This window comes from Myotis myotis, unplaced genomic scaffold (assembly GCF_014108235.1).
Source record: "Myotis myotis isolate mMyoMyo1 unplaced genomic scaffold, mMyoMyo1.p scaffold_m19_p_2, whole genome shotgun sequence".
Classification (NCBI taxonomy): domain Eukaryota; kingdom Metazoa; phylum Chordata; class Mammalia; order Chiroptera; family Vespertilionidae; genus Myotis; species Myotis myotis.
In genome coordinates, this window is record NW_023416324.1 from 54,723,808 (window position 1) to 54,748,673 (window position 24,866).

Below are 24,866 nucleotides of genomic sequence, written 5' to 3' on the forward strand. Positions count from 1 at the left end.
AAGAGCAAGTAACTAGAATGCCACATTTTTGACGCATATTTTTGCAGCACAGAGGAGACTAAACTCTAAATGTCTCAGCTGTTAAAGGCCCCATCAGACTTGCCCAAAATGAAGAACAGAAGGAGAAAGCTTTCCCTAAAGCAACTCATCAGATCTGTTTGGGCACAGGGACACTCTCTTAGAGCTTGTGTGGATAAGTTGCACTGAATAGTTCAAGGTTTTGCAGCTGTTTGGAATATTTGAGAAAAAGATATCTCTAAGTAATTGTCATGCATTTACATAGGCTGGACAAATTTGTTCTGTCCACCAAAGCTCTGAATTTTTGTGATCATATTATAATAATAACTAGGGGCCCAGTGCACAAATTCATGCACCTTGAAAGGAACTGTGGGCCATGAAACTGCGGTGGGCACAGGGGGGGGTCTCGGCCCATCCTACACGCCCCCGCCCAGCCCCTCGTGCCGCAGCCCCCAGTCCCATGTCTGCCAGCAGCCCTGCTCCCGCTGCCGCTACCACGCGCTGATGGCACTGGCCCCACTTGCACCCACTGACAGTGCAGAGCAATCGGAACCGGCGCCAGATGCCAGCTGCGGGTGCGAGCGGGGCCAGTGCTGTCAGTGGGTGCAAGTGGGGCTTTCATAAGCAGGGGTGCGAGAGGTGGCTGCTAGCCCCGATCGCCCCTCAGGAGCAGGGAGAGGTGGAGAAGCCCTGAGGGGCTATCAGAGCTCGCAGCTGCTGCTTGCACCTGCTGATGGAACCAAGTGATCAGATCGGGCGCCAGGTGCCGGCAGTGGGTGTGAGTGGCGGCTCTGGTGACAGCAGTGGGTGGGAGCAGGGCTGGCGCTGACAGCAGGTGTAAGTGCTAGGCGGGACTACTGCACGCGGGAGCAAAGAATTTTCAGTAACCAGTAGGGGCTCGCCCCGATGACAGTGATTGGTGCCCCGATTGGTCTGGCAGCCCCACTCACCTGCTCCACCATCCTGCTGCGGCCGATGCCCACCATGGTTCGTGCACATGCCCCCTGGTGGTCAGCGCATGTCATAGCAACTGGTTGGTTGGTTGTTCGATTGTTCTGTCATTCGATCTATTTGTATATTAGCCTTTTATTATATAGGATGTCTGGTTTTTGAGTGCTCACAATGGGTCCAAAACTATACTCTGCATTTTCTACATATAGTGTCATTGAATATTCATGCTTCTGATGTTAGGGGACCAGCTTATGAAGTTTATGTCAGTTTTTTTGTAGTACAAAAGTTTGTTGAGCTGTCTTCTACATTATAAACTTGACAAGTCCTTACTGTTGTTTTTGCTTATCTGATTGTTGGTTGTTGAATCTAGGGGATGCTTTGATTACTTCAATACAGGCAGCAGTGATCACTTCCATAAACAAATTGTTAGACATAGAACACACGTATAAATAGGTAGCATCTTCTAATTTACTGATTGTTGGTAAACTGAAAACAAGCCACTGAGTGAATAAACTTAAGTCAAACAATTGGAAGCAGGGCACTGTGGTATGTTACATAGCAGTTTCTAATAAAATGAACTGATTGACATATTTGCATATGGTTGAAAAGTGAAGAATTCTAAAACATGGTACTTTTATACATTTATCCTTTTATTATCCTAAAGTAACATAGATAAGGAAGATAATTTCATCTGAGTTAATGTATTTGTCTATTGTTTGTTTTTATGATCGAATCCTGTTTACTTACCTAGTATTACCTCCTACCACATAAAATCTACATACTCTTATTATCAAATGACTTGCAGATTTCTGACCAAATTAAGGCCTTTCAAAATTCTGTGCCTTAGCCTATGCTGTTCCCTCTGCCTGGAATGCCCTTCCATTTAAATACCACCTTTCCAGGTAAGCATTCCCTGATTTGTTCTGCACTACCAAACCCCGCTTCTTCTGGGTTGCACAGCACCCTGAGCATAACTCCGTCACCTCCTGTAATATGTGGTATTATACTTTTCTGTTTACTTGCCAGCTGCACTATGTTGTGACTCTTTGTAAGCATGGTCTGTCTTTTTGGGCTTATTTCTGTTTTTCTGCACCTCACTAAGTCTATACAGTATATGAACTTACTGATCAATTGTGACTTGAAGGAGTGAATACATTCATATAAATCATGCATATCAGTATTTTGTTACTTCCCCAACACACACACACACACACACACACACACACACACACACACACACACATTCTCACTACATTCTGGTATGTGTAGACTTCAAAAAGCCTCGTCTGTAATTTTGTTTTAATTCCTGAAGCTCAAGGTCATGACCTCGCGGAGTGACTACTATAAGAATGCACATTCATGTTAAGTCCTGTTGTTCTTGCCAAGTTACACCTTTTCGAGTGAAATTTCAGGGAGGTTTTATATCGGCACCATGGGAATGCTTTCATGTTAAACAGGAATGTGGAAGCATGAAGAGAAGTAAAGAATCAGGTCCAGACAACACAACAGATATTGAGCTAGAAGCCTGAGCTATGAAAGGAACACCTCTACTCACTACAGAATATGACTTCAGGTCAAGGGGCGATGGTGTCTGGCTTCCACTCTTCATTTGCTTGTCGCATTCTCTCTGTGCTTATCACCTAGTTCCCTTTTATAGGACATGGGAAACAGACATGTATTACTAGGGAGCAAGCTTTTACAACTATGATTTCATTCCATATTGTAGTTTCTCTCAAAATGGTTTGTTTTCTTCTCATGTATGTGTTATTATACACAATCAGATAATTCAGAAAGACTGTCCACACCTTTGTCCCCAGACCCCCAGCCTTACAATGCAGTGTGACAACCAAGAGAATCAGAGCCATGCCGGGCTCTGGACTAGACAAAGGCACAAATCCCATCTGGGTCTCCTTCAAAGCAAGCTGCTGTTTGCAACAAGCTACCAGATGGTGGTGAAAAAGTTCTTACCTGTTTACTTAATGGGTGACTGGCCTCTTTGCTTTTATTTAGCCATCTGTTCTGGTCTATGTCCCTTTAACTTGTAAGATCCATCACCTCATTTAAGCTGTTACCTTGACACATTGCAATGTTGTGGACATAATGCTTCTACAGAGGCGCAAATTAACTTGGGTTTTCATGATTAGAAGGTTAAATGGGGTAAGGCTGTGGTAGTTAGTGGTGAGATAAGGGGTTTTGAAGAGGCAGAACTCAAGGGAATTTCAGACAATAGAAAAATTAGGCTGGTTAGACAGAGGGATGGAATTTTTACAAATTACAGAGGCTGAGTAAGAGCAAAAATTCCCTTTGGGTGTCTCTGATTTGTGGGGGCTTATCTTCTGGCCAGAGAGACACTATGACCATGGGCCCAGAGAGGATAATGGGCTAGCTTTGGATTTCTTTTCTCCTTTTGGGACATTCTGTAAAGAGCAAAAAGAAACTGATTACACCAAGAAGTGGTAATCTAGAACCACAGCAATAACCTCAAACATATTTAGTCATTCCCAGAAAGATATTTGGTTTCCCTTAAGTTTAAAGAAGAATCAGGGGCCAAGCACAACTTCATGGAGGAACAGTTTGTGTGTCTTCGTCCTGGATTTGAAAGCAGAGTTCCAACCTTGACCTTAGCCTGACTCCTTGACAGTTCCATCCAGATCACCAATCAGGCTCTGAACACCAGGACGTAGGAAGCCCAGGCCTCTGTCTTCTTATTGTATCAGTTCTGGCTCTACCCATGCTGGTCTCACCTGAAATAACCAGTATTATTACACTTACTGAGACTCAAAATATTGGGCATCTCTGAATTTTCTTTCTGCCAATTCTATCCAACCAGTAACCAAGTTCTCTGCCTTTTACCTACATTTTCTTATGTCTTTTCCCACCTTTTTATTCCCCCTGCCACTGCTCTAGTTTTCCATCCCTCATTACCTCTATCCTAGCCAATTGGAATAACCTCCTAAGTAGCTCCAACTTTTAGTCTCTTCCTGCTCAAAGCATCTTAAATACTGAGGTTTGGTAGTAACTTATAACAGTCACCTTAAAAAGTTAAACAGAAGCCTCCTTTGGTTTACTATCACCTAGCAAATTCAGTGAATTGCTCAGCTTGGTATCCAAGGCCGTCCCTAGAGTTATCACTTGTGTTTCCAGCATTTTCTAGTTTTCTGTGCCCCAGTAAAACAAAGTGGCATATGGTTAGGAATAACCCCATGTTTCCTTGCCTCTTTGCTCTGTTCCTTCCTCCTAGAAAGCCCTGGAGGATATTTTAGTAAGCTCAGGCTCAAATACATCTCTGCTTTCCCCAATCAGATGCAGTTGCTCCTGCTCTTGTTCCGTAGCAGCACATTTCGGGGATATTCGTATGATGCTTGCGCGGATTTGTTCCTGCCCTATTGTTAGCTTTTCATGTCTTACTTGTGCATATCTTATAGCACAGGTTAAAGTTTCCTTTGCGTAGAGGGTGCTAGATAAAGACACAGGATAATGATTGATAGTGGGACTTTGTCTGTAAGAATGCAAAAAACTTACCCATTCATTCATTCATTCATTCATTCACTCAAGCGTTTGTTGGGTGTCTATTCGTATAGTATGTAAGGTACTTGGAAACAGAGATCAGTATGACATAGTATATCCCAGTTCTCCAGGAACTCACAATTACATGGAGGGAGAGTCACATAAATAATTGTACAATGAAAAGTGTGCAATAAAAGTGCCTTCAAAGTATGGGAGTAGCAGGGCTTCTTACTTAGAGTAGGGTAAATATGTTGGGGATATGGTGAGGAGGAAACCGAGCAGTTAACAAGGGCTTCCCATGGTTGGGAACGTCTCTTTGGGATTTGAAAATTGAATAAGAGTTGTCAGGGAAGATAGACGGGTAAGAAAGGGTAGGAATGGAATGGAAAGATAACCCAAGAAAGCTGCTTTGATTACTCTCAGAGGCTTAGCACACTAAGGCAAACTAGTCACCAAATAATTATTTTCTGTTTCCAGATAAAAATATCCCAAATGACAGCCTCCTTTGATACCTGTGAAGGAGAAAGGGAGAGTAATAAAGGAACCTCTGTAACTGCTTTTTGTTGAAAGTCATTCATTCCTTCTTCTCTCTCTCTCTTTTTTAAAAATGTTTTATAGAGAAAGTCTGTGATTGCAGTGAGCTTCATAGCAGCGTTTCTCTTCCTGCTGATTGTGCGCCTTGTAAATGAAGTGAATTTCCCATTGCTGCTAAACTGCTTTGGACAACCTGCTACAAAATGGATACCATTCTCCTACACATACAGGCGGCCCCTTCGAACGCACTATGGATACATAAATGTGAGGACGCAAGAGGTAAGACCTCAGAGGGTTATCTGGGATTCGAGGGTATCCATGGTAACAGATTTTCTTTAGGAGCAAGATGCTTTCCAGTCACTGAACTGGCTTTCGCTGCCCCACTGAGCTTCTCTGGGGCCCTGACATTTTCTCTATTCTCATTGTTAGATGGTTACTGACACACGTCTAAAGTCTGCTGGCCCTTCTGATTCACTGGCTTCATGTGGAGTTGAGGAAGCAATTACCTGTTTTCCTGGTGGTTTGTGGCATAACATACACATCTCTCCATTTATTAACTCTGATAAGCAGTGACCAGCTAGAGAAGTAGCTGGTTTTATTTCCTGGGGGTCAACTGGTTGGGGACAGCTCTTTGTAGAATTGCAGAAGAGCATTTATACTTTTGAAAACACTAATTCTGAGACCTGGAGCTACACAAAGGCCAAGCTGATTTTCAAATTCTCCATGGCTGCAGAGAAAATGGTATTTAAAGAGTTTTCAAATTTAAAGGGCTTAAAATCATTTCAATCCTGTAATCTCTGAACCTTCAAGTCTTTGTAGCCAATTGGTGGTACAGAAGAGACTGGAGGCATATTGAAAGCGGGGAAGTGCACACTAGATTAGCACTTTCGCAAGCAAGGATTTGTATCATGGAGTGAAGAAAAAAGTAATGAACCTCACAAAATGTGAGACGTGCACAGAAGTGATTAATAAAAGTGTTATCTCTGTTTGTTTCTATGTAGTGGGGTGAATGTGAGGTTAATATTCATAGATGCAAAGTCCGCATTTGAAGTTGTTGGTAACAAAGGTACAAGTTGTCTGTGTGTCTACATCCCAGAGAAGAGTTTTGGATCAGATCTCATTGAAGGGTCATTTTATGAAGATACTAGAGAGGAAAGTTACGCACAGCACAGAATGCTACTCCTGTTCTGAGTTATTCTTCGCATCCAGGGAGGAGGTGAGAGCTGGCTTTGTACATCCCCTCTTGTAGGCAATATCATACCTGAGTCTTTGCATCTGGTTAATTTGATTTTTTGAAAACAGTTTCTGTATCTGCAGGATTTACAAGCTATTTATTAGACCTTTATAGTTAGAAAGAAAAAGGCACCATTAACTACACTTAAATTCTTAGGAGCCTTGCTTGATGTTTATCCTTTAAATGGTTTCAAATTAATTTTTTTAAAAAGGGTCCATGGCTTGAATTTGTTGCATGTCCTATTAATTGATTTCCTGTATAAAAATGATCTCAGAGAATAGTTTGTCTCGCTCTTGTCTTTGTTACTTTTATTTCTGGCTGTCAATTAGTATTCTGTAACTCTACTGGATCGTGTTAACCACTTCACAAGGACCTGTCACAGGCAGAAACACACGCCTGAAGTTTTTCACAAATTCCTCTCAGGAGGGAAATCCACCTCAAATCAAGGACCCTTTCATTTGTTTAAATATTAATGGATTGGATTTTGAAGTGTTAAGGGAAAAAGTGATGTATGGAGGCTGTTATTAAATTAGTCATATTAGCTAAGCTACCTTTGATATTCTTTTGGTGTAGTTTTTAATATGACTTTACACAGGATATTGATAATTATTTTGACCCTACAGAGGCTATTTTTTGGAAGGAAACATAATTACTGCAGAGAGTTTTGTTTGTTTGTTTGTTTGGTATTTTTAGGCTTCAAAAGCACACAGGCATGGCTTGAGTGAAGATAGGGTTAACCATATCAACTAGCAAAGTTATTATGAGGATTAAATAGGGCAAAGTGCATGAGGTGCCCAGTTCCTAGCTGATGTTCAATGAATGAAGATTTTTTTGTTTTGTTTTGTTTTTTACTTCTCTTATACTTACCAGTTATGACTTGAAGTTCTCAGTATGAATAAACACTGAAAGACCACAGCCCAGAATAACAAACTTTGCATTTAAATTTTAAAGACTTTGAATTCAGGGCAAGTAATTAGAAATCAGGGTTTTGCAAATTAAAACCACAATAAGAAGAGAAAAAAAATGCATATTACTGCACACTAAATATCAAATTGGCAAAAAATTAAGAATCTGATAATACCAAGTGTTGATGAAGGTGTGGAACAAAAAGAACTCTTGTACACTCGTAGGTAGAGTATAAACTGGAACAACCATTTTAGAAAAAACAGCTTCCTATTATCCTGTAAAGTTGAAGATCTACATAACCCATGCCCCAGCATTTCCAGTCATTGATATATTCACATGGCATGCATGGACAGTAGGTACTGCAGCATTGTTTGTGATCACAAGAATCTGGAAACAACCCAGATGTCTATCAGTAGGAGAGTGGGTGAAAATTGCGCTACATGCACTAAAGTACTATACAGCAATAAAAAATGAAGCATGTGACAACATGAATAAGACTTACACAAATATAGTTTTGAGCAAAAGATCCTATATAATAAAAGGCTAATATGCAAATTGTTCCCCTGACTAGGAGTTCGACCAGGAGTTTGACCAGGGGACATGGCCAGCCAGCCAACTGCCTGTGGCCCCTCCCCCAGCCATCCCCATTCCCATCCCCAATCGCCCCCTCTCCCACCTTGATCAGGGGTGGGGCCAGTTGGCCAACCTCCCACATCACGTCCCCCTGGCTAACCTGGCCCAATCGGCCCTGATCAGGGCAGGCCAGCCGGACCCCACCAGTGCACGAATTCGTGCATCGGGCCTCTAGTGCAAGAATAAGATAATACACACAAAATGATTCCTTTATAGATCAGAGGAAGAGGCAAAACTAAATGATGTTGCTTAGGTGCATACATATAAGGTGCACCTAAAAAGAAACAAAAAGTAACATAATTATTATCATACAATTGAGAAGAGCAGTTACTCTGAGAAAAATGTGTGGTTTGTGAGCAGTGTGCATTCCTGGGACACCAACAAAGATGCTACCTCTTGATCCAGTTGAAAGTGACATGGGTGTTCACATTCTAAATATATTTTTAAGTATCCATTCATGTTGTATGCACTTTTCTGCATTTCTATTGTATAATGAAAATTGCAAAATATATTCTGAGCCCAGTAGGATATTTATTGACCAGGAATTACACAAAGCATTTCACCTTATTTAACAGTAAGAAATAACTAAAGAGAAGCAATGAGGCATTAAGCTAGCTAAAACAAACTAGGCATATTTACAATTGGCAATTTCATGTTATGCAAAAAAGCTAGTAGATATGCAGGTAACTTATTCTTGTAGTCTATGCATGATAGAAAGGCCCCATAGAACATGAGTGAAGGGGATGAGCAGAAAATTTTGCATGGGAGTTGGAAAACAACATAATACCTAAACAAAATGATGGATTTTTGGATTTTCCTCCATCTCAAACGCCTCTAGGTTACATTGACAGGGAAGCAAAATTTGCAGGCTGTCTACCTTCCTCTTCATTGATTTCATCTTTTCTTCTCACAGTTCCAACCCCCACCATCCCTATGTCTGTACTTCATTTGTACTCAAATGCTCTGCACATTGGTTCTCACCAAATAATGGCTTCAGGTGCAACCCTACCCAGAGATAGCTGCATTAGATAAGATTCTGGAGGAAAAGGTCTTCAAGAACCAAAAATAATACAGCTAAAATGCTAGATGGTGGATTGGATATTTGGAGAAAATGGCTTCAATAGGGCCCCTCAAAGCTTGCTCCAAAAGCAGCCTACGTCCCCATTCTCACCCAGAGAAGGGTCAATAGCTGTGGCCGAGCTGAGCCAGGTGAGCACCGAGCTCATCTATTTATTTTAAGACCTTGTTTCTCAAGGTTTTCTCAGAAGTTTTTCAGAAGAAAGCACATGCTTACTAGAAACCAGCAGACTTGCAAGAAATATTTTAAACAGGTAGACATATGAGCAATGATTTCTAGATCTACAGTATCTGCAAACACAATCATTGTTGATGATAGTTTTATTGGTTGATGCTTCAGCTAGGCCAGACATTGCTGGCACTAGACGAAGATTTTTATGAGTGGAAACATACATGAGAAAAAAATGTCTCTCCACGACTGTCAAATGCAAGGTGGGGATGGGGGTGGCTGAATTAGGTTGAAGATTTAGTAGACGCAGTGGAGAGCTGGGTTGCTTAGGAGCAAAATCTGATTCTCTGGTTATTTTATTTTATTTTATTTTTTTAAATGAGATGAGTTCCGGTCCCTTTGGCTTGGCCCAAGTGGAAGTATAGGCAATCTCATGAATCTGTGACAGTCTGCCCTGAAGGCCTCACATTTAGTAAATTATGCCCAGTTCAAGCTCAGCTTCATTTTATCAATTCACCCAGTTTTTGAATGATCTGTTCCCGAGGAAAGTACAAAAAGTAAAAGATAAGGAACACAGGAAAGATAAACCTGGGACTTGCTTATAGTTTACACTGTTAGAATATTGTTTTCCTAATCCAGACCCATACAAAGGAATATGTTGTGAAAATCATGAGGACTATGATAGAAATAATTGAGCACTGAGATAGAAATAATTAGAATAGAAGTAATTAAATACTCCCCCCACTTCATAATGACCACATATACCATGCATGCAGTTGGTGACTGGCTCCCATCTTTTGCCCTGTCTCCTTCCCTTTCTCAGCCAGTGTGAGCTAAGGTTCTTATATTGGCGGAGGGGAAGTACTGAGAATCAGGGAAGCAAAATGAGTGCCAACTAACAGGATGAGTGCTGGTATCCTGAATTTTGCTGGCCACAGAATTCCTCATCCATTCTATGTTTGAGCCAACAACGTATGAGGCAGTGCCAACCGAAAATTTGGACCAGAAGTGATTTAGATTTTGCAAGAGGTCCTATATTTCCCTTTGCTCCCCACCCCCATTAATTTTCTGGCCCACTAGCTTAGCTGCTCAGACTTGCCCTGCCAGGTCATTACTGTATTAATAATGCAACCCTCCATTTAAACAGGATTATTTAGGGGACCCCACCTGTAACATTAGAGCAGAATCGCTGTATTATTGGTTGACCTTTGACATAATATAAAACATAACCCCATATGTGTTTGGAAAACGAAATCTCTGCTTAGCAATATTTTGTGAACTCTGCTTTCTCCTTAATGCAAATTTTAATGGTTCATTTTGAATTAATTAATTATAGTGGATAGGGAACATATAAACTACTAAGGTACTGTAGGACTTCGTTGAAGGTAATCATTGTTTCTGCCTGTTGTGATCATGGCAAATTTTGAGGGAAAAGAAGAAAATATATTTCAGGCTAGATTTTGTTTGTAGTTTCCAGATATGGAATCAGTTTTCCTGTCATTTTTTGTTGTTGCTGGTGCTGGGTGACCTGGTGTGAAGATAATTCTCTGAGCAAATAACCTGCAACTCATTTGCATGAACTACTAGATAAGAGAATAAAACTCTGACAATCAATAGAATGCCACGTGCAGATGTTTCTGCTGATCAGTGAGGATGACAGATGTCTCCCTCATATCTGATAAGAGAATATTAGTATGCCAGTGCTGCAGAGGTTCTCTGGTATTTGGTGGAAGAGTGACCTTTTGGATGGTCTTCAAATGTGCTAAGTGAAAACACACAAGATTTCCCAACATAGCAATCAAGTTGTAGGGCGGCATATTGATTTGCTTAATAATTTAATGAGGCCAAAACAGACCTCTTCAAAATGAGAATGTTTTAAAGTAGACTAAATAAGAATACTTAAGATCAGTTACTATGACAAACAGGCTGCATAAGCCTAATTAAAGATGTGCATAACATATTGATGTTACAATAGATTTTCCCAAGTTGTGGTTATAGCAACAATTAAGGAACAGAGCTGACTTTCTTGGCAATAAAAGCACACACTCCATGCAATCAAAGCTGACATGAATATATATATAACTATCTCTCTCTCTCTCTCTCTCTCTCTCTCTCTCTCTCTCTCTCTCTATATATATATATATATATATATATATATTCTCAAATATATATATATATTTGAGAATATAGGCTTTGGATTTTATATAAGTCTATTGAGAACAATTATATGCAAATATGTTTCAAAAGCTTAAAACTAATCAGTGTCATTGTTAATTAAAAGCTGAATATTCACATTTGTATAATCATAAAGCAAAAGAAATTTCAACTGTTAAATTGTTATAGAAAAGAAAACAACTACATGAACATCTAAAGATTACTTATTTGGTATGTGCATATTGGCTTAATCATTTTTAAGATCATTTATCCTTTTCCTAAGTATGAGGGCACATATTTGCTGAGTGGAGACAAGATTATGTTTCTCAGTCTGGTTGTGAAACAGCAACTCCAAACAAAGGCCATTATCTCAAGGCAATCTATGCTCTGCTGGCAAATGAAAGGGTCAGGCATCCCTGTGGCTTAAAACAGATTCAGAAAGCCTTCTTGGGAGAGGTGAGGCATGTAGTAGGAGAAGGATTTGGATGGGATAGAAAGAGAAGAAAAACATAGAGTTGGACGTGTAGGAGGGGTTTAATTGTCCCCTGTTCCCTCCTACGTTCTTTGACTAGTCTCACAATTAAATTGACATGAGACAGACTACCAAGAGAAAAACAAGTTTGATTTCATGCAGAACCCCTACAAAAATTTGAGATTCAAAAGGCAGCCAGGCACTTGATGCTTCTATACTCCCCTGAGCGAAGAAAAAGAGTGGGGGTCTGGGCTTCAAAGGAGAGGAGGGCAATTCATAGGAAGATAGGAAGAGCAGATGTTTGGTATAAGCATACACATGTTTGCCTCCCATGCAGATTTTCTCAGATGAAAAAGTGACCTCTGGTAATAGCTCTCTTGTAATGCACATTTCCCGTACAAAAGAGTAACTTCTACTCTGTTTTCAAAGTCTCTCCTGTGTCTGCAGCTCAGAAGAATCCCCATGCTGAAGAGGCACATCACGGGCGGCACATTCTTTTCTTTATTGATTTAAGAGAGAAAGGAAGGGAAAGGGAGAGAGAAATAGAAACATCACTGATGAGAGAGAATCATTGATCAGCTACCTCATGCAAGTCCTCTACTGGGGATTGAGCCCACAACCCAGGCATGACCTCCTGGTTCATAGGTGGATGTTCAACCACTGAGCCACACCAGCCAGATGGAATGACACATTCTGCCACCCTACAGGGAAAAGAGCAAAAGCAAAAGTTCAGAACACACACTGTCCATTTCCCTTCAGCACATACCACTCCCAGCAGGCCATGGGTACTACATTAGAAGTCACAATCAGCTCCTGGCTGTGTTGGTAATCACCATGGCCTCACACTCCATCCATCCATTTCTTACCTCTCTGGTTCCATTACCCTTTGTCCTAATCTCTGGGCTCCTGATTTTGTTTAGCTAATTATCCAGTCTTAGAGAGACCTTACCTTGGTCCTGCCAACCTGAAAACTATATAGGAAGCCAGGCCACTTATGTACCCCAACATGGAAGTGGCATCCCATGCCCAGGAAACACTGCCACATGTCTGCATGATCCTCTGTCTTTCCAGAGAAGGAAATCAGACACATAGGGGGGCAATAAACAGGCTACTCTGATTGAAATGCAACTTACTCTGGGGTACAGAGAATAGAAAAGAATTCATTAGGTAATTATGATTTTGGAATGTGAATAGAATCACTGGAAAGGGAAAAGCCAACTCATACTTGCAAAACAGTAATACATATAATATATTCATGAATAACTATGTCCATATTCATGCACTAATGTATAGAAATATACAGAAAATCCACCCATCCATATACACATATATGCAGCAATATATACATATACACATGCTCACAGAGCAATATATATTTTCTTAAATATAAACACACACTGTATTCTTATGTACTTCATTATATAATAAAACTAGAGGCCTGGTGCATGAATTCATGCATGGATAGGGTCCCTTGTGGAGGCCTGCAGGGATCGGGGCCCCAGCTCAAGCCTCCAGGCTCACAGCCCCAGCTCGCGCCCCCAGCCTCACAGCCCTGCGGCCCCACCTGGCACCCCACATTGGCTTGGCGCCACCCGCTCATCTGCTCCACCATCCCACCGTGGTCCTGCTCTCATCGGGGTCCATCAGGGCCAGCAGCCCCTCCACTGTCGCCTGCTGCCAGAGCCACATCACAGACAACCGCCATATTTCACACCGCCCCCTGGTGTTCAGGCACATCATAGCGAACAGTCAAACTCCCAGTCGAACAATTTGCATTGCATATTAGGCTTTTATTTTATAGGATGGTTAACATGTGTAATTCCCCAGTTAGGTATATATAGTGCCTCTTGTGCTTGCTTATTCTCCACCTCCCCTTTATTGCAGAAACAGTCCCTTCCCTCCTGACCAGAGGGGTGTGCAGAAGATTCAGGCTAGTGATTGGCTAAATGAGGGATTGGTCAAGAGGTAGATGCATGACCCAAAATGGGTCATTCTGAACCCTTCCCAGATTTTACTGTTCTAAGTAATGCTGTGGGGAAAGATCCTCTTTTCTTATTAGTAGTGTGTTGAGATGTGCATCTCTGAGTGTTAGTGGCTGTGCTCCTTGGGGAGAATGGGACCAAAACATTGAGAGAGGCACTAGCCAGGGGCAGAGCTAAAGTGAGAGCCTGGACAATTCTCTAGTGCCAAGCCCAGCCGTTCTTGAAGGCATTCTACCTCCCTTGATCTGGGGAGATAAGCCAGTGAAATCTTTTTTCATGTCTTCTAGTTGGAACTATATTTCGGTCACTGCAACCAAATGAGTCCTAGCTGATATGTACATTATACTTTATAGTTATTTTACAACAACCACCACAGAACATGCTGAAACTCATCTTTCAACAAGGTGCTGGCTGGGAGAGCCATCTTTCCAAATCCATACCTGAAAACTGCTGGGAAGCGGAGCAGGAGGTCACATCTGTCAGTCCATTGGCCGGCCCAGGCGTCCACAGAGATGTGTGCTCTATATCCTCCTGCTGAGGCACGTATGTGTAGGAATGAGCTTATATTTTGAAAAAGGGAAGTAAAGGTCACACTTTTCCAAGGTCCTAAACCAGAAAATGGCTGGACAAGACTGACAACTACTGAATTTCTAATCCTACACAATTGATAGATCACACACTTTTCATTTTAATTATTCAGAAGAAATCGTCCCTATTGCTATGAGGCGTCATCAGTCAAAATAGATTTTCACTTTACAAATCACATCTGTTATTGATGAAAGATCCATTATTATAGTTTTCAAGGTTTCAATTGGTTCCCCCAGAAAATATAAGAGGACTTGATTCATTGCAGAACCTTAGGTAGAAAAATGCCCTTTTACTAACTGTTATCTTAATACACTTCACGGGAGCCTGTTAGACATTCAGATATCAAATTTCCTCACCTGAGATAAGCAAAGCAAAGCAAAACAGAGCACCCAACAAAGAGCACCCTGATTTGAGAGTTGAAAAAGATGAGAGAAGTAGCTGTCCACCATGGTAAGAGTTTTTGTTCAGCTTTTCTCAAGTTCCAGTTAAATAACCTGACAGAGTAGGTAGAAAAGAAAACAAACCAAAAAAAAATTCACTAAGTGGCTGTTAGTATTAACCATTATTATTAGTCACCAAATACTTAATAAGTGCTCACTCTGTTCCAGATAAAGTCTTAAGGCTCAGCAATGAACCCCACTTTAAAGAAAAATTAAAATTGGGGTTCACCAAGGAAGAGAATAAGACAGACTGGCTTGCAATTATCCTAGAAAATACCACCCAGGGGGGCATAGACATTTCAGCTAACAGATTCATTATTTTGTTGTTAAGAATAGTGAACATTCAAGTAACTTCAATTAAACAATTGTATTCAATGTCTGGCAGATAATTTGCCACTAAGTAGATGGCATCAAATTGTGATTTCTCATTTCCCAGAGTAGACTTACAAAGGCTTACTTACAAATGAAAAATATTCATTAAAGACTTTTTTACCTCAAAATTAGCTATATCACTCCTATATCAAATGTTATCCCACAAGGCTTTGAAAATGGTGTACCTGGTCAATCGAGTAATCTGGCTTATAGAAATGTTTTAAGTAGTAAAAGGAAAATGAAATTGAGTTCTGATATGGCAATATAGTGGTCTAAGATAGCATGACAGTTGTCTTGCTGTATAATACCAGGGCCTGCTGGATAAGATAGGATACGTTATTTAAGGCCCAGATGGCCTTGCACGAAAGAAGGGAAATCTTCAGGCACCAGCAACTGAGAAGGTATGGAAAGAGACAAAAGCATGAAAGCTGATAGTGTGGCTTCCTGGGGGTTTATCAGTATCCATCAAAACTGAGGGGATGGATAATATCAGAAGGCAAGCCTGGGTTCAGCAGAAGCAGAGACTGAGATAAGCCAGCGCCACCCCGCCCACGCCACTCCTCCCCACAACCAATCAGACTGAAAGCTGGGACTTGACCAGCTCTGCCCTAATAAAAGGCTAGGCTAGGAAACAAACAAGCAATCACATGAAAACAGTCACAGAGAACAGATAAGGAAGCTTATTTATATCTCTAGTCTTTGGATAACAAAAAATTACCCCTGGAAATTAATTTTAGACTTTGAGTAAAGCTGATTATCCTCCATAAGGTGGGTGGGTCTTATCTAATCAGTTGAAGGCCCAGTAGAACCAAAATATATGTATTTTAACATATTTTTTTAATTCTTTTTTTTTTTTAATGATGGAAACAGCTCTGGAGTATTTCACAGATAATATTGCTTAAAAACTAAAGTACTTAATTCAAGTAATTTTTTTTGTAATAAATGCAATACATACTCATTGCAGAAAAACTGGAAAACATGTTTAAAGAAAAGATCACCTAAAATGTACCACTCAAATATAGCCCAGGACACTTAATATCTTTAGCTATTTTCTCCAAACCTTCTTTCTCTGTCTACATTTAGAGTTGACATAATCCTCTACATATGCTTCTCTATCTCACTTATTACCATTTAACATTATGAAAACATGTTCTGTACTTTAGGACAAAAAAGTATTTTCTTCTTTGCAATTACAAAGCATTGCCTAGTGCCCAGCATGTAGTGGATTCAACAAGTGTGATCCAATGAACTTTCTGACTTGAACTGACAACCCCTTCCTGAAACCACTTAATGGAACTTGCTGACCAACGCAATTTCAGTATCTTCTGTTGCCCTCACAGGACAACTAAAATCACTGGCAAAGAGTCACCGATCTCTGGCCTTGGAAAATTAGTTAAATCAGTAAAATAGTATGCAGTCTGTAAGGACTAAAAGAGATAATGACACGTGTAGTGCTTAAGCACACAAGTTCACTATCCCTTATCCCAAATCCTTTGGGCCAGTTACAGTTTGGAATTTGGAATTCTTCCATTGGGGATGAGGATAGAGCAGATGAGCAGTATATTATGAAACACCACAACTGGCTAGAGGGCAACGCATTGCAATCAAACAGGAATAGCGAAGCATTTTTATAGCAAGTCATGTGAATAACAACAATAAGTAGACCCTCTCCTTGAGCTTTACAAGTGTTCATGGTGCATTATAAGAATCCCTTGTGTCTGGGTTGTGGAAACACCCTCCAGAGGAGTTTCAATCCTTTCAGCTCTAGCTGGGGACCAAAGTTTGGTTGATTTCCCAGCTTGCAGGATTCCTAGAAAATGCACGTAGTAAAATTCAAGCTGACCACTGGGGTCCAGAAAACAAATTCATAGACAACCTGCAGAATAATGTTTGACCAAATACCTGGGCATTATGGCCTGGCCAAGTTGACAAATAAATGAACCATGACAGTGTATAAGGCTTTTAATGAATCATTGAAATGTTCTCACAAGTAGTCTCTAGGTTATGTAAAGTCATTTTCCCATATTGTAGACGAGGAAATTGAGACTAGGACAGGATATACAACTTGCTCCAAGTCATACTTGCTCAAAATGGCAGGACTAAATCTTGAAATCCAGATGTCAGAGCCCCAGATTTTAGTCATATGGTCAAAGAAAGAGCATCCAATGTGTTGCCACATTGTTTTCTATAGTGGCCCTGCTTCCTTTGCACAGTTAAACTGCCTGTATCTCTATATGTAATTTAATCTTGATGGCTTTTGTTGAGTTGGGTGCCAAATATTAGAGTTGAAATTTTACTTAGTGCTTGTTATGAGCTGCTGTAAGTCAATTATCTTGTTGCAGCCCACATCTGGACAGAGTACAATCATGCAGCTCCCCCCTCCCCATGACTTTTTACTCTATTGTACTGATAGGCATAACAACCGCAGCATTACCATCCTTGCTATCTTGTTGATGAACTGATTTCATGTTTCTCTCTTTACGTTTTTCAAAAGATACAGTGCTTTTTAGGGGTTACTTAAGCTATGTTCCAAAAGCAGAATGGTTGATTGCTGTGTTTCATCCTGGCTGCCCTGTATTCTTGAAATATGTACTTTCAGACAGGATGTGTTGAGGACAGCCTTTCCGAGGGAAATGTTGACTTTTCCAGATTAAAGAACAGGTTAAAATACAGTCTCTTGATTTTAAATTAGGTAAAAATTAATATTGTTTGTCAGAAATCCACTGAGGATGAAAATGAGACAGAGTTTTAGGTGCTGAGCTATGTGCCAAATAGCCCTTGTGTTGTTGTTTTTGTTAATCCTCACCCAAGGTTATTTTCCCATTGATTTTTAGAGAGAGTGGAAGGGAGGGGGAGAGACACACACAGAGAGAAACATTGATATGAGAAAGACACATTCATTGGTTGCCCCCAGCACCAGGGCAGGGCATTGAGCCTGCATCCAAGGTATGTGCCCTTGACAGGACTCAAATCCAGGACCCTTCAGTTCTCAGGCCAATGCTCTAGCCACTGAGCAAAACTGGCTAGGGTTTGTGTTTCTTTCTTGAACATCTTCTTCTTAGAAACAACTGTCTTTGATATCTCTGGGAGCCACATGAATATGACTTGACTCCAATTGCCCTCATCATCTTCAGAGTTTATTTATTTATTTAGTGCATGGGTCTGTGATCATTTTGCTCATTTACTTCTCGAAACTGGCATGATCATTGTAAATCTCCTTTTCATTAAATAACCCACTCTCAGGCCATTGTTATTATTCCAATTTAGAGTTTTGGAATGGAGTCACCTAATACGAGGTCAATCAGCCCTCCGGTGAGTGGTGTGCTTGTGTTAAAAATTCTTATGCTGACAAAAGCACAGGAATCATGGCAACGGAATAATATTCACCATCCGAGCCACCTTGACATTTTCCTGCTAGTAGGAAGCTTTCTTTTTTCATTTTTTGCTTTTAACATAGAAAAATGCATTTTAAATTCTGTAGCCTACATAATCATGCCCATGAGCTTTCTCTTTTCAATGCATCTTGCCCCCATCACTAGTTTTCTCTGTAAGTGATGTTAAGTATGCAGAAAGCCAATTAGGAGATTCCACTTAGGATTCCTTCTCTTAACTGTATCTCAAAACTTATGTGGTATAACTGCTAGCAAAAAGACATGAGAAGAAGAATAATGTATTCTATATTGGACCTTCAATTTCTCAACTTTATGCCTTAGTTCAAACTGGGAAGTTTCTCTCTGCTATCTCTATGTAGAAAATCTACCCATTCCTCAAAGCCCAGTCCAAAGTCCTTTCCCTTCATGCTGATTTGCATAATTCTCCTTAGAAGTCACAGCTTCTTCCTACGATCCCTTTCAACATTTTTTTTATGGTAAGTAATAATGACAAATACTTGTATTATGCTTTGCAAAATTTATGGACATATTATTCCATTTAATAAATAATTCCATGATTTTGATAATATCCTCCATTTTAAACTGAGAATGTTAAACAAATGGAGAACAGAGAGGCTGAGGAATTTGTTTTATGCCACAGAGCTGTCCTCTGTCTCTACCATCAAATCTCTTTATTTGCCAGTTATATCCTGTTGGATTCCAACCATCAGCATCATTTTAGCCAACAGTGTTGAAGACTTCCCTTTGTCAGGCATCCTTCTAAATTGTTCTTATGTAGCAGAAGCAGCAGCAGTAATTCCTGACACCTCCTTGCTAGATACTCAGTTTTCAAAGTAGCTCTGGGCAATAGGTACCATTATTATCCTGGCATTTACAAACAAGTCATCCAAGAGTTGGGGAAGTTTAGTAACTTATTCGGGGAGCATCACTGTCTTTCCATATCACGAATCTGATCTGTAGTCAGTGAAAATGCTGCAAAAACTCACAACTGCCAATCACCACCCTTCAGCCACCATTGCTACAGGAAGATTGAGCGCCATCTCCTTCTGCACTTACAGTATTTCATGAATGTATTCCATTGGGAGAATCTTAATAACATCTGGCACTATAGTGGCAAGGCAGTTTGGGAAATATAATTAGCTTTCCAGCCCCTGCTACACAGAATGGGGGAAGAAAACATGGAAGAAGATAAAAATGGATACTGAATACCAATGGATGATATCAGCATCACTATGATAAAGATGTGAGACTATTGGCCACTCATTTTGAGTATGAGTCTGGTAAGATGGTCATCGAATGTTTAGTCACTTAGATGTGCAGTGGTTTCACCTCATCTTTGGGGGAGATGAACAACCACATGGTTCCATGTCACAAAGAATGATTACTTGTTAATGATCAGTGAATTCTGGGTCATTAACCCAGAAGAAAGGAGTGGGTGTTTTCTACAGCTTCTGAGGAGAAGCTTACTCTCTCCTTAATGGAAAATTAAGCAGGTAAACTAATACCCATAGGACTATCCAGATGTGTTCCTATTGGCAGCCACTCAGTGGATATGTAGCTATCCAAATACTTTCTTAATCCTTCAACCCTAAATCACGATGGGGGAGAACCTCTGCTCCCCCTTTCCTGCTCAAATGCTATCCCATTACTTCTTGTCCAGACCATTTCTGCAACTTATCTATTTAAATACTGGAGAAGTTGTCCTCAATTCCTCACATGACCAATAGCTTACAAGTTCCCATTCTAGTAATGGCCCTAGCATAGAAATAAATGCCCATCATGGTATTTTCCTCACTGCCTCCAATTGATTAGGGAAGAGTTTGCTTTGATGAGTATCTATCTCAGGTAGGCTTTTGTTTGAAAAAGTATCAATACTCGTTTCATGAGGAATAAATGTAAATGTTGACATTTATTTACCAAACAGAGTGATTGCTTAAAAATTACTAGCTAATAATCGCCCTATTTTTCAGTATATTGTATCTTTTCCGATTATTGTTCTCTTTTTGTAAAGAAACCTGCTTAGAGTATCTCATGGATTTTTCTCCCTCAAGTGTGCTTTCCAGGAGTTTCCTGCAGGATTGATTGGAACACAAGGATTTCAGTTCGTGGCATCCTGTTAATCAGCTCAGATTTGTTAAAGTCATTAGTGTTACAAATTTTCTTGAACTCACAATTTTCCTTACCCAGGGTTAATTCTGCAGCAGTGTGTTAGTGTGGGCAGGGAATCTTCCATCAACTCTGTGTTCTTAATGGAGTTTCCCGGGTTAATGACGGTGGGGATCCCCATAGGGAAAATAAGGCATTTGGTTCAGACAACTTATGGGAGCTGAACCTTGCTGAATGCTCTTCTGGGGGCTTCCTTACTGATCTGTCAAAAACTGGTGCCTGCATCCCATCAATTCCTCTTCACTGAAGCCTTGCCACACGGTGTATGTTATTTACCCCGTTGTTTCCTTTTTCTCGTTTTCTGATTCATGAAAAAGACCCAAAAACGTTTGGAAAAGTTGGGACTCAGCAAATTGTAAGATTCATTTTCCTATGTTAGTCCCCATAATCTTCAGATTGCGATAAGGTACTTAACTTCACTGAGCTCTCAGTTGCCTCCTGTAGAACAGTCAGTCGATACCACTTCCTCGGGAAGAGGTCAGACCATGATCACTCAGGTTTTCACCATGTTGAGGCTGTGCTGCGTGTTTCAGAGCTGGTGGCACTCCTGAGGTAGTGGATGAGGTGGTTACAAGGTTAGAGCTTGTGTTAGCAATCGATCCAGGTAAGTCTTTAGGACCATTCGGTCTACAGTCTCTGACAACTGTCCATCTCTTGGCTCATCTCTCATTGCACCCACTCCCTGTGGTGCCCGATGCTTCAGCCATGCTGCATCAGTTTGAATTCCAAAATAACAATATATTTTATACCTTTATGGATTTTCAAATGCTTGCCCCTCCTCTCATTTGCCTGGTGATCTATTCACCCTCCAGGCCTTTTCTGATGACCTCTTTCTGCTTTGTGTTCCTAGTGTAGCCTCTCCCTATTTCTGTCAGAGCACCTATGACATTTATTCCCATTACTGTGTACAGAGCTGATTTCCGCTATAAACTGTATGCGCCAAGTCCTTTACATTTCCTTCCTGCCAGTAGTGGTGCCTTCACTCAGAGAGAAGCACATTGCAAATATTTTAAAATGTGGGAATTTTAGTGTAGTATTTATTTCAACCCTAACAGAAATACAAATTAGTTTGTTCAGAAATGTGGCTCTTCTCAATTATAATGTAATCAGTAGGTGGGAATATTCAGCAAGATTTATATTTTATAAAATCACAGGAAGGAGGACCAGTGAATTAGAAGGTATGAGGAAGATTTGAGCTCAATATGAGTAATAACTTTCTAGGCATTAAAACTGTTCAAAATTAGAATGTGCTATCTTGTCAAATAATGAGGTTTCAATGACCGAAAGTAGTCATACCAAGACTCACAGGGAGGCTATTAAATATAGATTCTTAAATTGGTTTGGAATAGGTGCTAGCCAAGATCCTTTCTAATCTTAGATTCTATTTTTATCTTTTAACTCAGTTCAAATATCATTAACTTTTTATAATTGCCAATTATGGATTCAATATATATCAAGTTATCTCAACCTTTATTTAAATATTTTTATTAATCAAAGTCAATGAAAAAATTTACCTTCTTCCTAAGCCATTAGTCAGAATGCATCTAGCTGTCCTTGTTTATCTATATTTTCTTTCAGTCCTTGTCTAGCCTATATAATAAAAGGGTAATATGCAAATGGACCCTAACTGGCAAAATGACTGGGAACAACCAGTTGTTATGATGCGCACTGACCACCAGGAGGCAGACGCTCAACTCAGGATCTGCCCCCTGGTGGTCAGTGCGCTCCCACAGAGGGAGTGCCGCTCAGCCAGAAGCTGGCACATGGCTGGCCAGTGCAGCGGCGGTGGCAGGAGCCTCCCCCACCTTCGTGGCTGTGCTAAGGATGTTCTCCAAGGGTTACCAGGCTGTCAGAGGGATGTCTGATTGCCAGCTTAGGCCCGTTCCCCCAGTGAGCAGGCCTAAGCCGGCAGGTGGACATCCCCAAGGTGTCCTGGACTGTGAGAGGGTGCAGGCCAGGCTGAGGGTACCCCCAGTGCACAAATTTTCGTGCATTGGGCCTCTAGTATGTATCATAAAATTCCTAAGAGTTTTATAAGTATCTTTCAACTTAAGCCAATCAATACTTAAATGATAGGCCATATGCAGTAGGAGATACAAAGAAGACATCATGATTGTGGTAGCTAACATTTATCAAGTGTTTACTACCATTTTACATATATGCACAACAATGCCATGTTGTAGGTACTATTTTGTAGATGAGAATACTGAGGCACAGAGAAGTTAATTTGCCCAAGATCATATAGCTACTAATACTAAGTTGAAGAACCCAAGCAAACTGATCTAAAATCTGTTCCTACAACAATAAAGCATTACTGACTCTTGACGAGTAAACTTAATAGGATGCTATATCTTACCTTCAAAGATGACTTAACAAAGAAAAAAAAAAGATGACTTTACCTGGTAGAATTACATGTGTTTGCTTTACTTGGACAAGGTTGCTCTTGCTTTTACTTTCCTAAAGATTTCTTCTTTCAAGTTTCTCTTTACTGTTGTTGCTTTATGGTATTCTGGCATTGGCCAACTAAATCCATGTAATCTATACCATTTCTGATTTTTTAAACTTCCCAAATAACTATATATATTTAGTTTGAACTCCTAGGGATATGATTCTGTTTCCATGATTATGTTAATTATCCTCCCCTGAGAATCCTTTATTCATATTTTGCTCTTGTGGGAACCACAATAGTATTTAATAACCCAGTGACACATTAGCTTCTTCTATAAGCATACCTGAGTCCCTGGAAAGTATAATTTAGAGAAGCAGTTTTCAAATATTAACATGCATCAGAGTCTCCTGAAAGATTAGGTAAAACACAAATTTCTGTGCCCTAACCGGTTTGGCTTAGTGGATAGAGCGTCAGCCTGCAGACTGTAGGGTCCCAGGTTCGATTCAGGTCAAGGGCATGTACTTTGGTTGTGGGCACATCCCCAGTAGGGGATGTGCAGGAGGCAGCTGATTGATGTTTCTCTCTCATCGATGTTTCTAATTCTCTATACCTCTCCCTTCCTCTCTGTAAAAAATCAATAAAATATATTTTAAAACAACAACATCAAAAAAACACACACTAATTTCTGGGCCCCAACATGAGGGTATCAGATTCAATGGCTATGAAGTCAGTTTCAAAAGTCTGCATTTGTTCCATGTTCCCAGTTAATGCGGATGCTACTGGTCTTGGGACCACATTTTGAGAGGCTAGGCTTTTTAGAGGTTAAGCTGGGTCATAGGTATCACAGGTATGTTTAGAAAGCTTCACAGGTGCTTCCAATGCATACCCAGGAGTTAACGTATTCATAGTATTACTCCAAGTCTTTCAAAAAGCTTGAGCTGATACCATTCAATCCTCGACTTTGTTCTAGGACACTCTATTTTTCACTATTTGATAAAATGTCCACACCTACTTGCTTCAAAAGATCATTTGGGAATAGAACTCTCCTTGAAGCATACCTCAGTACAGATCAAGCAAGTAATCAATTGTGGCTTTTAATAACTCCTTTTCCAATTTATGTTTTCCAATTGCCATACATAGCCCAGCACATAGTAAATGCTCAAGGATTTTTTTTTTTAAATGAAAGAATATTCCACTAGGCTAGCTTGACTGACCACATATCTCGAACCATGCCAGAATACCTTTTTCTGGTAAAGAAAAATAGTAATTTTATTGATCCAAAAGAACCCTGTCAAATTGTTTTCCTCTTCTTGCTGTTTTCAATTTTTCCAATTTGGGCTCAGCCAGCAGTGCCACCACTGAACGGGCTGCACAGATTTTAATAAGGACTCCTATTCCTGGAGAGGATAATAGGCAAGTCCGGAGGGCAGGGTCACACCCTCAAAGCCTGCCTGACAAGAGGCCAAGATTAAAATGCAAGGGCAGGCGGAGAAGGCTGGAAAGAAGCTGCAGTTTCCCACTGTGGATTGCCTCTGAGTTTCATTAGCTCACCATGAAGAACACAGGGTAGATTGTATTAGCATGAGGGAAGCAAGGTAGAGCTCAGTTTTCTTAATTTAGCTTTTTTTGGGGTGGTAGGGGGGCATTATTTCAATTGTTTATTGCAATAATAGAAATTTGATCCAAAATATGTTTCTTAGTATTATACTTCTTAGCATTGCAAGGCACGGAATATTTCCCATTTTTCCCTAATGATCGTCATGGATGGCCCTTGAATTTATTGTGTTAAATAGATCCCAAGGCAGTAGTATAGAGATCTTCAATTCCAAACAGCGGTGCTTCCTGGTGGTATAAATGAGGCTTTTGTATCCTTTGCATCAGG

At 40.4% G+C, this 24,866-nt stretch overlaps 1 protein-coding gene across 1 annotated transcript in view; it reads left to right on the forward strand.

Annotated features, from left to right (window-relative positions):
* ST6GALNAC3 (ST6 N-acetylgalactosaminide alpha-2,6-sialyltransferase 3) overlaps positions 1 to 24,866 on the forward strand; it is a 316,904-nt gene that overhangs the window by 216,566 nt on the left and 75,472 nt on the right. Inside the window, exon 2 of the mRNA XM_036350763.1 lies at positions 5,095 to 5,289. Coding sequence (XP_036206656.1) covers positions 5,095 to 5,289 — 195 coding nt within the window. The remainder of the gene's footprint in view (positions 1 to 5,094; positions 5,290 to 24,866) is intronic.